Raw genomic sequence first — 14,331 nt, forward strand, 5'->3', positions numbered from 1 at the left:
ATTAATCACAGATAAGGCTTATATTAACACTGCAATGAAATTTCCCTAGTCTTCACATTACAGTTCCTGTTCTGGTCAATGCACTTAACCAGCACGCGTTTCAGAATGTGGGAGGAAACCAGAGCACCTGGAGGAAACCCACCCAGACATGATGAGAACGTGCAAACTCCAACACAGATAGTGACCCAAGCCAGGAATCGAACCTGGGTCTCTGGCTCTGTCAGGCAGCACTGTGATGGCACCCTGAAGGGTCATCAGAAACAGAGTGAAGTTAAAAATTGAAGGGGTCAAATTGGGGATGGTGGAAAAAGAACTGAACGAAAAGTGTGTGACAGGTCAGGGACATGAAATAACAAAAGAGTTCGGAAGGACAGAGTAAAAATCAAGCAGATTAACAAAAGATCTGACTCAAGGAGGTATGATTGGCAGAAAGCACAGCAGAAGATTAGGACTGGTATGTGAAAAGAAACAGGGAGCAGTGATGAGAGGTTAAATTATTCAATTCAATGTTACGTCCAGCAGGCTCTATGTAAAGTTCCACACTGCTGAAACATTCCCTTTGTGTACCTCTCCAGAGGCTGCTGAACCTGGTGAGCATTTCCTGGTTTGAGTGCATTTTCTTGAACTGTGCCAAGCCAGCGCATCATTTCACTGCCAGCAAGATGGCGGATCCCAAATGATCATTACCCCTGCAGGTAAATCTCCTGAAACTGCTGCATGCTTTAAATTGCAGCTGCCATGGTCATTCTAGTTCAAGAGCACTGTGTAGAAATGAGACTCCCACTGCAAACACAGTCCCCTCTGTGCCCACAGGCTGCGGCGCAACTCCTATTTTTAATCCCACACTTTCGCCTGCTCGAGGAATTCCAACTCATTGGCAAAAAAAAGGTGTTCGACACAAGTGCCAGCTCTAACAAATGGTCGCACCGTATCGAGGGCCAGGTCAGCTCAGCTAGTTTGGGATGTCGTGTAGAATAGTGCTGTCAGTCCGAACCCAGTCCCTGCGATGACTGAGATAGTTAGTGCCTCTTCCAGTGGCACTACTGTTATATTATCTCATCGTGGAGCCATTGTGAACAATGTTCAATGAGATAGTGAGAATACCACAAGGAGAGGGGGGAGAAACATCGAAACTAAAAGCAGGAGTAGGCCATTCAGCCCTTCAAGCCTGCTCCTAGTCATTCATTTTGATCATGGCTAATTATCAATCCTGATCCTGCTTTCCCCCCATACCCCTTGATCCCTTTAGCCCCAAGACCGATATCTAATTTCTTCTTGAAATCTCTCAATATTTCGGTCTCAGCTACTTTCTGTGGTAGTGAATTCCACACATTGACCACTCTGTGGCTGAAGAAATTTCTCCTCACTTCAGTTCAAAAAGGTTTATCCCTTTGTCCTCAAACTATGACACCTAGTTCTGGACTCCCCCACCATTAGGAACATTCTTTCGAATCTACCCTGTCCAACCCTGTTAGAATTTTCTGAGATTCCCTCTCATTCTTCTGAACTCCAGTGAATATAATCCTAACCAATTCAGACTTTCCTCACATGACAGACCTGCCATCCCAGGAATCAGCCTGGTAAACCTTCGCAGTACTCTGTCTATAGCAAAGATATCCTTCCTCAGATAAGGACACCAGAAGGGCACACAATACTTCAGGTGTGGCCTCACGAGAGAAAGAGAGAGAGAGGTGAAGCTGGAATGAATGAATGAACAGTGCTGGCAAGGATCTTTACCAATAAAAGGGCGGGGGGGGGGGAAGCGGAGAGAAGAGGACTTTCAATTATGCTGTCAATTTTACAATCTCAAACACCTTTACCAATAATCAGTTCATTTATTATTGTCACAAGTAGGCTGACATGAACACTGCAATGAAGTTACTGTTTAAGTCCCCGAATTGCCACATTCCAGCACCTGTTTGGGTACGCCGAAGGAGAATTTAGCATGGCCAATGCACCTAACTAGCGTGTCTTTCAGACTGCGGGAAGAAACCGGAGCACCCAGAGGAAACCCACGCAGACATGGGGAGACTCCACACAGACATTGACCCAAGGCAGGAATCGAACCCAGGTCCTTGGCGCTGTGAGGCAGCAGTGCTAACCACTGTGCTGCCTCAGGGGTTTTTCAGTGTTGTTGCTGGTTTAGTCTATTAAAACACAGCAGCCAATTTCTGTGCAGCAAGCTCCCTCACAACAGAAATGTGAAAATGACCAGTGAATGTGTTGCCGATTGATGGATAAATATTGGCCAGGACCCCAGGGAAAACTCTCCTGTTTCTCTTCAAAGTGGGATATTGTTTCACATCTAGCCCACAGGGTCTCAGTTCAACATCACATCCGACAGGGAACAGTTACAAGCCTGGTGCTACAACTAAAGGAATAGGGGCAGAACAACTTTGAAGAGGGAAAACCCTCAGTGCAGGTTCAAACCAACAATCACCGCCGATGGTCTTCATCACTGGCCCCACAGGAACACAAGAAATTAATGCCGTGATTCTGCCTTTCCCCTTGGCTCCCTGGAATCTGTATCTGAATTGGGAGGTGGGGGGAGGGGGACAAGAGAATAGCTCCAAGACGTAAGCAACCCTGAAGAGAGAGCATTATTATTGTGGAAGCTTGGAGGACAGCTGGAGTCTAGTTCAAACGGCAGGCCAGATTCTCATAAACGCTGACCCCAGCAGTGATTATACACTGGAGATCACAGGGCAACATGTGAATGACGGCATGTTTCGAATTCCGATTAATGTGGAATAAAGTACTCTTTCACCACATTACAACAGGCATTATGAACACTGGGCATTTGTATGCACCGTGCTGCTATTAAAATGAACAGAGTCTGCCAGCCATTCAGACTTTTATCAAGGGCAATTGTACAGACTTGCAGCAAGCAACCTGCAATGCCAGGGGCTGTGTGTTCAGATGTAAATAAGGTCACGGTAACACAAGTGCTGACACAAAGTAAGAAATTAGATGTCAAAGAATATGAAGTGCGCGTGAAACATTCCAAATACCTCGGCATGGCCTTGGCATTCAGAGTTGAAGGAGTGAATTAATAGCGGATTGCTTTGCTCTGCGAATTGACAGTGCCACTGGAACGGCTGTCTGCAGCGTGGCTGGTGGCTCCAACACTGCGGCAGCCTCTCCAAGAGCCACGTGCGCCTGCCTTGCCTTCTGTTCCTCTCGAGCTTCCACACTGCCAGTCACCTGGGCTATTCAACATCCAGACATTGTCCTTGCTCTGCGGTAAGCTATTGTTGCAGCTCGCAGCACCAAACAGTGAGAAGCTGCTCTGCACATCAGGTTTGCTGCTGTGATATTTCTCTCGTAAAGTTGAAGATAGCAACACGGATAATCCTAATCACACAGAGAACATTGAGCAAACATCCATAATAGAATCCCTGCAGTGCAGGAGACCATTCAGCCCATCCAGTCTCCAGCAGAGTAAGTAGTCTCACAGCACCAGGTTGAAGTCCAACAGGTTTATTTGGTAGCATGACCTTTCGGAGCGCTGTTTCTTCATCAGGTGAAGGGGCTACACTCTGAAAGCTCATGCTACCAAATAAACCTGTTCGACTTTAACCTGGTGTTGTGAGACTACTTACTGTGCCTACCCCAGGCCAACGCCAGCAACTCCACATCATAGTCTCCAGCAGAGCACTTTACCCAGGCCCACTCTCTGCCCTGTCTCAGTCACCCCTCACATTTCCCATGCAAATCCACCAAACCCACACATTCTGGGACATGGAGGGACAATTCTGCTGATCCATCAAACCTGCACATCTTTGGAGTGTGGGAGGAAATTGGAGCACCCGAAGAAACCCACGCAGACGTGGGGACAATGTGTTAACTCCACACAGATTGTGACCCGAGGCCAGAATCGAACCCAGGTTCCTGGCGCTGAGAGACAGCAGTGCGAACCACTGTGCGCCAGCAACGATTATGAGGCACGGCCATATGGGTTCCCCTCCGTCAAACCCTCCACCGCGTTCTGAAAGAACCTCTTTAAATACCACCAGCAAGTTTCTGGTTTTCCCCCTCCCCTCCATTCTATCTGGGGTCCACAGGGGTACTTATCCCCCATTTAATGGAATAAAAACACAGTTGTTATTCATGTCCACGGACAGAACACCACAATCCTTGGCTCATAGGATTGAGGTTACAGGAGCATGAGGCCATTCTGGCCTCCAAGCCTGTCCCAATTAGCTTGTCCTTGTCTGTATCTGAATTGAAGCTGCCCATAGAAAGGATCATAGAATCATAGAAACCCTACAGTGTAGAAGGAGGCCATTTGGCCTATCAGGTCTGCACCAACCACAATCGCACCTAGGCCCTACCCCATATCCCTACATATTTACCCACTCATCATTCTAATCTAATCATCTCACAACTCTGAAAGGCAATTTTTAGCATGGCCAATCAACCCAACCCACATATCTTTGGATCTTCACACCCCAGTGAAATCCTTCTGTCTTCACTCTGAGCCCTGGCCTCAACAGTTTCTTTGGGGTAAGGGAATTTCACTGCCCCTTCTTGCAAGGAGGTTCGTCCTCATAGCAGCCCTGCAAGGTCCAGCTGACAGGCTGAAAAGATTTCCCTACAAGTGAGAAAAATCTCAGCCTCTCAGGAAGGTAAAAGCCATAATGAACAACAGGAGCAGGTGGACAGAGTGCAGCTGCTGAGTTTGATGGTGTCCAGCAGCCCAGTGGTGTAACCAAAAGCAAATTCCTGAAACCAAAAGAGAAAATGCTGGAAAATCTCAGCAGGTCTGGTAGTATCTGTAAGGAGAGAGAAGAGCTGATGTTTTGAGTCCAGATGGGCCTTTGTCAAAATCTTTGTTTCCTCCGGGTGCTTTGTAACTTGCTTTTATCCAGTGTTTAACTCACTGTCACTTCTCTTCCAGAAATGCAGAGCTTTGACAAAGGGTCATCTGTACTTCAAACAGCAGCTCTTTTCTCTCCTGACAGGTGCTGCCAGACCTACTGACAATGTCCAGCATTCTCTCTTTTGGTGTGACCAGCAGTGCTGCGTGCCTTCAATTCCCCAGAACAACAGAAATACAAATGACCTGATTGACAAGTGAGCACAACACAGACACAATAAAAGCGAGAAGTTTCTAAACAAAGGTTTACAAATCACCTCCACAAGCACCGGTATTCAGCGCATTTACTGCTAACTTTGAGGTGGGATTTTGAATTCTCTTCCTGCCCCTCCACCCTCACACAGCTCTGTGTACACAGGTGTCATCTCAGTGAACTGCTGTGTTCGTACCTTCAATCTCTGTGCAATCAAGCATTTCACAGGAATACTGGGACTTGGAGTAGGCCATTCAGCCCTTCTCTGAGCCTGCTTCCCACATCCAATCAGATCTTGGCCAAACAACTCTTATCGCCCCACACTGCTGTCAAAACTTCTGCCAAACAGAAACCTCTCCCAACTGAAATGTTTCAGCCAATCCACTCTCCTCACCTGGTAGTTTTTAGATATCGGAGCAGGAGTGGGATGGTGAGGGTGGAGAGGGGGTGGGGGAAATCGTTCTGGGTTTACATTTCAGCTAGTGCATGAAGCAAAGCTTCCCTGGCACCACACTTGAATGTCAGAAACTCTCATCAAACTGACATTCGAACATAGAAATCCAGAGCAGGAGTAGGCCACTCAGCCCCTCGAGCCTGCTCCACCATTCAATAAGATCGTGGCTGATCTGATCATCATCTCAATCCCATACTGCTTCTTACCCACCAAGCCTTAACCTTTCAGTCACTTGCTTTTCGAGATTCTGTCATGCTCTGCCTTGAGGATATTTCAAAGACTCTGTTTCTCCAACTTCTTCAAGAAGCATTCCAAAGACTCACAATAGCAAGGGAAAGAAGACTTTGGTTGGGGTAGTCTTTTGAACCCTAAACGATAAACACACCATCAGAAATAACAGGAGCATGGCAATTAATATGGGTGAATTCAACCTTTATGTTGATTGGATTAATCAAGTTGAAAAGGGTAGCTATGATAACAGTTCATACAGTGCATTAGGGATAGTTTCCTAGAACATGGAGCCAACCAAGGAACAAAGGTTATCTTGGATCTGGCAATGGGGTCATGAAGCAGCTTTAATAAATGACCTCAGAGACAAAGGTCCCCAAGGAATTAGTGATCATAACATAAGAGAATTTCGTTTTCAGTTTGAGAGTGAGAAACTTGGGTGTCGGAAAGAGCTGTGTGTAAATTAAATGAAGAGAATTACAACAAAATGAGGGCAGAGCGAGCTAAAGTGATAGATGAGCAGGAGAGACAGGAAGCAAATAGTGGCAGGCATTTCAGGAGCTAACTCATGACTCGCAACAAAAATACATCCCAATAAAGATCAAGAGGATAATCCAACTGGGGCTGACTAAGGAAGTTAAGGAGCGTTTTAAGTTGGAAGAAAATGTTGAGGCAAAATTCAATGATAGCCCCAAAGGCTGGGATAAATTCAGAACCCAGCGAAGGAGGACTAAAAAGGCAATAGAGAGAGAGAGAAACCAGGAGGGTAAACTCGTGAAGAACATAAAAACTGACAATAAGACCTTCTTTAAATACATCAAAAAAAAGGAAGGAGGTCAAAACAAACATAGGCCCCTTAGAAAATGAATCTCGAGAGACGGTTATGGGAACAAGGAAATGGCAGAGGAGTTGAACAAATATTTTGCATCAATCTTTACAGTGGAAGATGCTTTGAACATCCCATTGATATGAAACAATACAGGGAAGGAATTAAATACCTTCACTGGAGTATCAGCCAAACCAATGGCACTAAAGGCAGATAATTCCCTTGCCATGATGGCTTACACCCTAGGATCCTAAAGGAAGTAGCTCCGGAGATAGGAGATGCATTGGTTGTAACATTCCAAAAATCCTTGGATTCTGGAGAAGTACCAGAGTATTTGAAAACTGCTGATGCGACACCCCGATTCAAAAAGTGGGGGAGGGAGGCAGAAAGTAGGTAACTCAGGGCCAATTACCCGAACAATGATTGTTGGAACACGTTGGAATCAACTATAAAGCAAGTAAAAGCGTACATTTGGAAAATCACAATGTAATCATGCAGAGTCAGCAGTGTTTCATGACAGAGAAATTGTGTCTGACTAATTTATTCCAGTTTTTCCAAGGCGCCTCAACCAGTGTGGACGGAGGGGAACCAGTAAATGTGCTGTATTTGGACTTCCAGAAAGTACGACAAAGTACCTCACAAAAGGTTAAGTTATAAGAGCCCATTGTGTTGGAGGTGGTATATTGGCACGGAAAGAGAATTGGCTAATTAGCAGGAAACACCAAGTGGGAATAAGGCATTCTTTTTCAGGTTGGTGACCTGTAAACAGTCAGCTTAAACAGGGATCAGTGCTGGGACCACAACTGTTTACAACATATATTAATGACTTGAAACTATTGCCAAATTCGTAGATGGTACAAAAATAGGTGGAAAGGCAAGTTGTGAGAGGGATACAAACAGTTTACAAAGAGATGCTGATAGGTTAAATAAGTGGGCAAGAAGTTGGCAAATGGAGTATAATGTGGAAAAATGTGAAGCTGTTTGTTTTAGAAGGGAGAACGAGTCTTATTTACATGGAGAAAAACTACAGAAAGCTACAACTCAAAGGGACTTGGGGTACTTGTGCACAAAACACAGAAAGCGAGCACACAGGAACAGCAAGTAACCAGGAAGGCTAATGCAATGTTGCGGAGTCGGTTTAAGGGGCAAAATGGCCTACTCTTGTTCCTATTTCTTACGGTCTGAACTCTCAGAAAATATTTTTTTCTCATCTCTGTCTTAAACGAGTGACCCCTTATTTTCAAACAGTGATTCCTAGTTCTAGAATCTCCCGCATGCAGAAGCATCCTCTCCACATCAGCCCTATGTACGTTTCAATCAAGTTGCCTCGTATTCTTCTGAAGGGTAAAAGGCAACCTATAAACTCCAGCAGATACAGGGTTAACCAGGCCCACTGAAACTCTTCTCAACCCCAGCGGATACAAGCCGAGTCTGTTCAACCTTTCCTCAAAAGACAACTCACCCATTCCTGGTATTAGTCCAGTAACCGTCTCCGAACTGGTTCCAATGCATTTTTACCTTTCTTTAAATGGCAGGTAGCTGAAGTGCCTTCACCACCAGGCTAAACCCTGGCAAATGGGACTGACCCAGAGAACTGTTTAACCGCTGGTCCACACACGAGGGAGTGAATGGGCTGTTTCTGTACTGTTCGTTTGCAACGTTTCTGTACCTTTGTTGTGCACACTAAAAGAAACAGCTTCTCTCCATCAATCCTATGAACTCTGAACACCTTAAACATCGCTGCCTTCAAACAGCATGACCTCAGGATGTTGCAAGGTGCTTTACACTGACTGAAGTACTTACTGAAACGTAATCACAGTTCGAACGAACAAGGCATGGCAGCCAATTTGTGCACAGCAAGCTCCGTTTCAGCGAGTTACTAACTGAGGAATAAATATTGGCCCCAGGACAAACTCACCTGTCCTTGTCTCAAATGGAGGCCGTGGCATCTATCACATTGACTTGATGAGGCCTCATCCAAAATGCAGCATTTCTGTCAATGCAGCGTAGCATTGTACATTTTGAGCATGTGTTCAAACATAGAGTGCAGAACCTGCTGTCTCGGAGGTGACTGTGTGACCCATTCAGCCATTCCTGCAGCTTTCCCAGTGGCCTGCAGATTGGTAGTAAACCCACAAGGTGAATTTAAACACCTTGTCTCAGTGAAGTTGCTTAGTTTTGACTACACACATGCAATTAAGAGATGTAAGCCCCAGTGAGTTTCCAGCATTCACTCAACTCAATAAATAGGTTCCGCTAAAGACGCGGGTCACACGAGAAGATGCAGAGACCTCAGGGCGTTGCTGGACATTGTACAACACAAATTTTCACTTCGCAATAGCATACAGCCAGCAGACTGAGCACCCTGCATTGTGCTACCGAGGGAGTGCTGCACTGTCAGACGTGATTCACGTGGAGTGATAAAGTTACACAGACAAGCTTCAGCCAATATCAGTGAAACAACTTCGCTTATCGGTGTTTTTTTTTCTATCTGTGGGACATGGGCATCACTGGCTGGCCAGCACTTATTGTCCATCCCTAATTACCCAAGAGCAGTTGTGGCTTTGGAGTCACATGTAGGCCAGACTAGGTAAGGACAGCAGATTTCCTTCCCTGAAGGACACTGGTGAACCACATGAGTTTTTCTGACAATCATTTCATCATCATCAGTGAATTCTTAATTCTCGATTCTTTTTTATTGAATTCAAATTCTGTCCTCTGCTGTGGTGGGATTCAAACTCGGGTCCCCAAAGCATTAGCTGGATTGATAGTCTAGCAACAATACCACCAAGGCCATCACCTCCCCTCCTGCTGTTTTTGGGAGTATGCTGTGCATAAACTGAGCGACACATTTTCCCTTTTGCTACGACAGCAATTACAGTTCAAAAGGTATTTGACTGGATTTGACAAGCTCTGAGACACACGAGGTCTGACAAGCCATTCCATCAGTGTGATTGCCTCTTTTATACCTCACATGCTGACAGACCAGCCTTGAGTGTCACGCTTATGAGATGGTGAGTAGAACGGAGATGCGATCAATCAGCTTTTCAGTTTGTTTCAATCGTAGATAAAAGGGACGCGAAGGTTTGATCATTACAGGATTGTTATGGGACAGATGGGGGCCAGTTGGACCATCGTTTCAGCACCAATACTCCGGAAGAGCACTGCACCCCCTCGCCCTATCCCCATAACCCCATTCTTTTACCATGGCCAATCCAGTTAACCTGCTCATCTGTGGAGTGTGGGAGGAAGCAGAGCACCTGGAGAAAACCCACGCAGACATGGGGAGAACATGCAAACTCCACACAGACAGTCATCCAAGGCCAGAATTGAACCTGGGTCCTTGGCACTGTGCCACCCAAAAAAAATCAACTGACCTTGTAACTCACAAGGCAAACCCCACAGTAGTGTCTGTTCAGATGACATACATCAGATCTCACGCACTATCGTTACACCTTAAATACGACAGCAGAACACTCCAGAAAGATTTCACTGTTTGTGAAAGGTTTTGAACTCCGAGACTGTGACTGATGCTGCATGAATGAAAAGCCTCCCTGAACAGACGGTAAAAAAAAAAATCAATCTGCTGAGTGAATGAAAGAAAGGGTTGGTGATGCAGTCTATCCTGTGTGGTTTTGCTTCAGTACGACACACAGAAGATAGGTAAGAGTTGGTTTGTGTGTGATGTGGGTTCGGTCTGTTTCTTTATCCTGTGGAGACTTTGTCAAGTCGGCTTTCGAAATGGTACGGAACTGCCTTGGTCATAGAAGACAGACTAACAATGGAAGAAGAACGGAGATCAGTCACCAGTGCTGTTCCGCAGGGATCAGTGCTGGGACCTCTATTATAACCTTTGACAATCCTCAGCACTGTGTGCAACTCCACCAATTTTTGTCTCACTCGCACACTTACCAATCAGACCACCCACATTTTCCTCCAGATCATTTATACATATCACAAATAACAGAGAACCCAGCACTGATCCCTGCGGAACAGCACTGGTGACTGACCTCCATTCTCTTTCCACTGCTACTCTCTGACTTCTGTGACCAAGCCAGTTCTGTATCCTTTTGAAAGCTGACTTGACAAGGTCTCCACAGGATAAAGGAACAAACTGAACCCACATCACACAGATTGGGTCCAATCTACATCCCACTCTGAACATCCTTCATCTTACTCCCTCCCAACCCTCCTGTCTCTCAGTGCCTGTCTAAATGTCTCGTGCAGACCACCCGTCATCCCTTGCAGTCTGAACTTAAAAACCAGGAGCAAGAGAAGGCCATCTGGCCCCTCGAGCCTGCTCCGCCATTCAAAAAGACATTGGTTGATCTTCTCGTGGACTCAGCTCCACTGACCCGCCTGCTCACCATAACCCTTAATTCCTTTACTGTTCAAAAACCTATTTATCTTTGCCTTAAAAATATTCAATGAGGGAGCCTCAACTGCTTCACTGGGCAGGGAATTCCACAGATTCACAACCTTTTGTGTGAAGAAGTTCCTCCTCAACTCAGTCCAAAATCTGTTCCTCCTTATTTTGAGGTCGTGTCCCCGCGTTCTCGCTTCACCCCCAAGTGGAAACAACTTCTCTGCTATCTTATCTATTCTCTTCATAACCTTATATGTTTGCATATAAGATCATATGTTTGCAAAAGATCCCCCCTCATTCTTCTGAATTCCCATGAGTCTATTCAGTCTCTCCTCATAAGCCAATGCTCTCAACTCCGGAATCAACCTAGCGAATCTCCTCTACACCCTCTCCAGTACCAGTACATCCTTTCTCAAGTAAGGAGACCAAAACTATACACAGTACTCCAAGTGTGGCCTCACCAGCACCTTACTGCACCATAATCTCGCTGACTTTATTGCTAGAGGGATGGAGTTTAAAGGACAAAATTCCATTTGCCTTCTTAATTACCTGCTGCACCTGCAAACCAACTCCATGAGATTCCTGCACAAGGACACCCTGGTCCCTCTGCACAGCAGCATGCTGCAATTTTTTACCATTTAAATAATAGTCCATTTTGCTGTTATTCCTACCAAAATGGATGACCTCACATTTACCAACATGGTACTCCATCTGCCAGACCCTCACCCACTCACTTTATCGATATCCCTCTGCAGACTTTCAGTGTCCTCTGCCACTCATCTGGTACACCATGCATCAACACAGTAAGGATCCCCACCCAACATTCACTCATTTCTTTTCATGTACAGCATACGGTCAGTTATTTAATTGCACAATCCCTTTATAATGTTTTGTACCTGGGCACAATAACTTCAAGAATCTGAGTTACAGGGAAATTACTGGGTTGCTGGAGGACTGTGCAGCTGACAATCACAAAGCTCAGGGGAGATCTTGTCAGCTCTGTGGGAGCAACTCCCCTTGTTCCAATCCTTATTCCCAGTGTACAGCAAGAAGTCTCACAACACCAGGTTCAAGTCCAACAGGTTTATTTGGTAGCACGAGCTTTCGGAGCATTGACCCTTCATCAGGTGAGTCACCTGATGTTGTGGGACTGCTGACAACTCCACATCATGATTCCCAGAGTACTGCTAGATGCCCCCTCCTTCAAATGAGGACTGAACCTCATTTCTAAAGAGTCAACTGACTTTAGAGGACACACTGGCATCATGATTAACCATCCTAGCCCACCTCTACCCACTGTCACCTCACACCCACCCAGTGACAGGATTAAACTCCCACCCACTCTGCCAGGATCACAGCTTCCTGCCCCTCCCTCCCCAGGATAACAAAGTCGTATCAAGTAAAATTATTGGTACTTCAGCAAAGTGGAGCCGAGACCAACATCAGCTCAACTCCCATTCTCCTACGTTTTTAACATGTGGGAGCTGGGGAATGGTGGGAAAGGACTATAGCAGTGGGAAAGCTGATTATAGCTCTCCTTCGCTATTGGACAAACATCCTCAAGCCTTGGAAACCATAACGTGGAGTTCCTGGCGTCGTACTGGGGTCGGCACAGTTCATAGCCTCACAACATCAGGTCAAATAAACCTGTTGGGACTTTAACCTGGTGTTGTGAAACTACTTACGAAGCCTCGGAAAAGCAGCCAGCATAATTAAGGACCCCACGCACCCCGGACATTCTCTCTTCCATCTTCTTCCTTTGGGAAAATGACACAAAAGTCTGACGTCACGTACCAACCGACTCACGAACAGCTTCCTCCCTGCTACTGTCAGACTTTTGAATAGACCTACCTTGCATTAAGTTGATCTTTCTCTACACTCCAGCTATGACTATAACACTACATTCTGCACCCTCTCCTTTCCTTCTCTACGAATGGTATGTTTTGTCTGTATAACATGCAAGGAACAATACTTTTCATTTTATGTTAATACACGTGACAATAATAAATCAGATCAAACCAGAGGCAGAGAAGAGATCAGTCTTCCCTAGGATGTTGGCAAAAGCAGTCAGAAAAGCTGTCCCCTGATGGGACGTTGGAGCAACAGTCACAATCAAGGAGGCAATCTCCGAGGATACAGACAGATGGTCACTCGGTCACAGCCCGACTCCCTCCCAGTGCCCCGGCACTGGGATCCACTCTCCTTACACCGTTCACCCCAACCCAGTGTGGGGTCAGCGGCCCTCAGGCTCCATCACCCCCCGCCCCCAGAGTTTGGCCCCCTCCCCGGAATCATTCCCCCCCCCATCATGCTCACTCCCCTCAGTGTGGGATCAGAAGCTCTCAGGATTCATCACACCACCACCACCTCCCCCCCCCATCCCTCCTCCAGGGTTTGGTCCCCTCCCTCTTCCCTGGGATCCTCCCCACACAGTAAAAAGTCTGACAACACCAGGTTTTAGTCCAACCTATTTATTTGATAATATACTCGCAAGCTTTCGGGTTAGCCTCCCCACACCCCACCCCGCCCCCGTCTTCCTCAGTGCGGAGTCAGAGACCCTCAGCCCCCCCCCCCCCACCCCCCCCCAACACTGCCAACTCCCCCAGCCCAGGCAGTGAGTGTGCATGTTGGGTGGGGGTGGGGGAAAGAAAGTGGGGGGGGGGTTCCTCTGAGCCTCTCCTCCCGGTGCTGGAGGGGGGTTTTCCCCACAGCTCCCGCTCCCTGCCTGCCTGTCACTGGGCCCGAGCCCCTGGGCAGGGTTTCTCTCCGCCCGGGCCCGGGTCTCCCTCTCTGTGGGTCAGACTCTCTCCCCGCCCCGCGGGCCGGGCCGGTCAGGACTGGGCCCGGCTCTCTCTCTCTCTCTCTCACTGTGGGTCAGTGTCTCCCACTCACCAGCTCATCCCGCCGCTGCTCCTCATCCGGGTGCTGGGCCTTTCCGGGTCACCGGGAGGTCAGAGGGAGGCCCCGCCCCCTCCCCGGGGTCACGCTGACGTCAGCAGCACCAACTCTTCCCAGCTGCACAGCAAGAGGCAACAAAATACCCCAAATATTCACCCATATACCCCATATACACACAAACACCCCCAATATTCCCCCCAAATACCCCCATACCCCCCAAATACCCCCCATATAATCCCCATGTGTCCCATATATCCCCATATACATCCATGTGCACTCCATATACCCCCCCAAATACGATCCTCATACCCCCAAATACCCCCCTATACCCCATAGATGCCCCATACACCCCCACCCCAACACAAACCCCCCCCATATATCCCCACCCAACTCAATACAGTCCCACCTAACAGAATACTACCCATACACCCCCACCCCAAAGCAATCCCCCCATCAGCCCCAACCCCAGCACAAACCTCCCCAATAC

General features: G+C 47.1%; 1 protein-coding gene across 1 annotated transcript in view; it reads right to left on the bottom strand.

Moving 5' to 3' along the window:
• bin3 (bridging integrator 3) overlaps nucleotides 1-13,887 on the bottom strand; it is a 150,586-nt gene extending 136,699 nt beyond the window's left edge. Inside the window, exon 1 of the mRNA XM_080217061.1 lies at nucleotides 13,839-13,887. Within this exon, the coding sequence (XP_080073187.1) occupies nucleotides 13,839-13,864 (26 nt within the window). The 5' untranslated portion in view covers nucleotides 13,865-13,887. The remainder of the gene's footprint in view (nucleotides 1-13,838) is intronic.
• Nucleotides 13,888-14,331: the final 444 nt, after the last annotated feature.

The sequence above is a fragment of the Carcharhinus amblyrhynchos genome, chromosome 34, assembly GCF_965287045.1.
Source record: "Carcharhinus amblyrhynchos chromosome 34, sCarAmb.v2.hapA, whole genome shotgun sequence".
In the NCBI taxonomy this organism is placed as follows: Eukaryota; Metazoa; Chordata; class Chondrichthyes; order Carcharhiniformes; family Carcharhinidae; genus Carcharhinus; species Carcharhinus amblyrhynchos.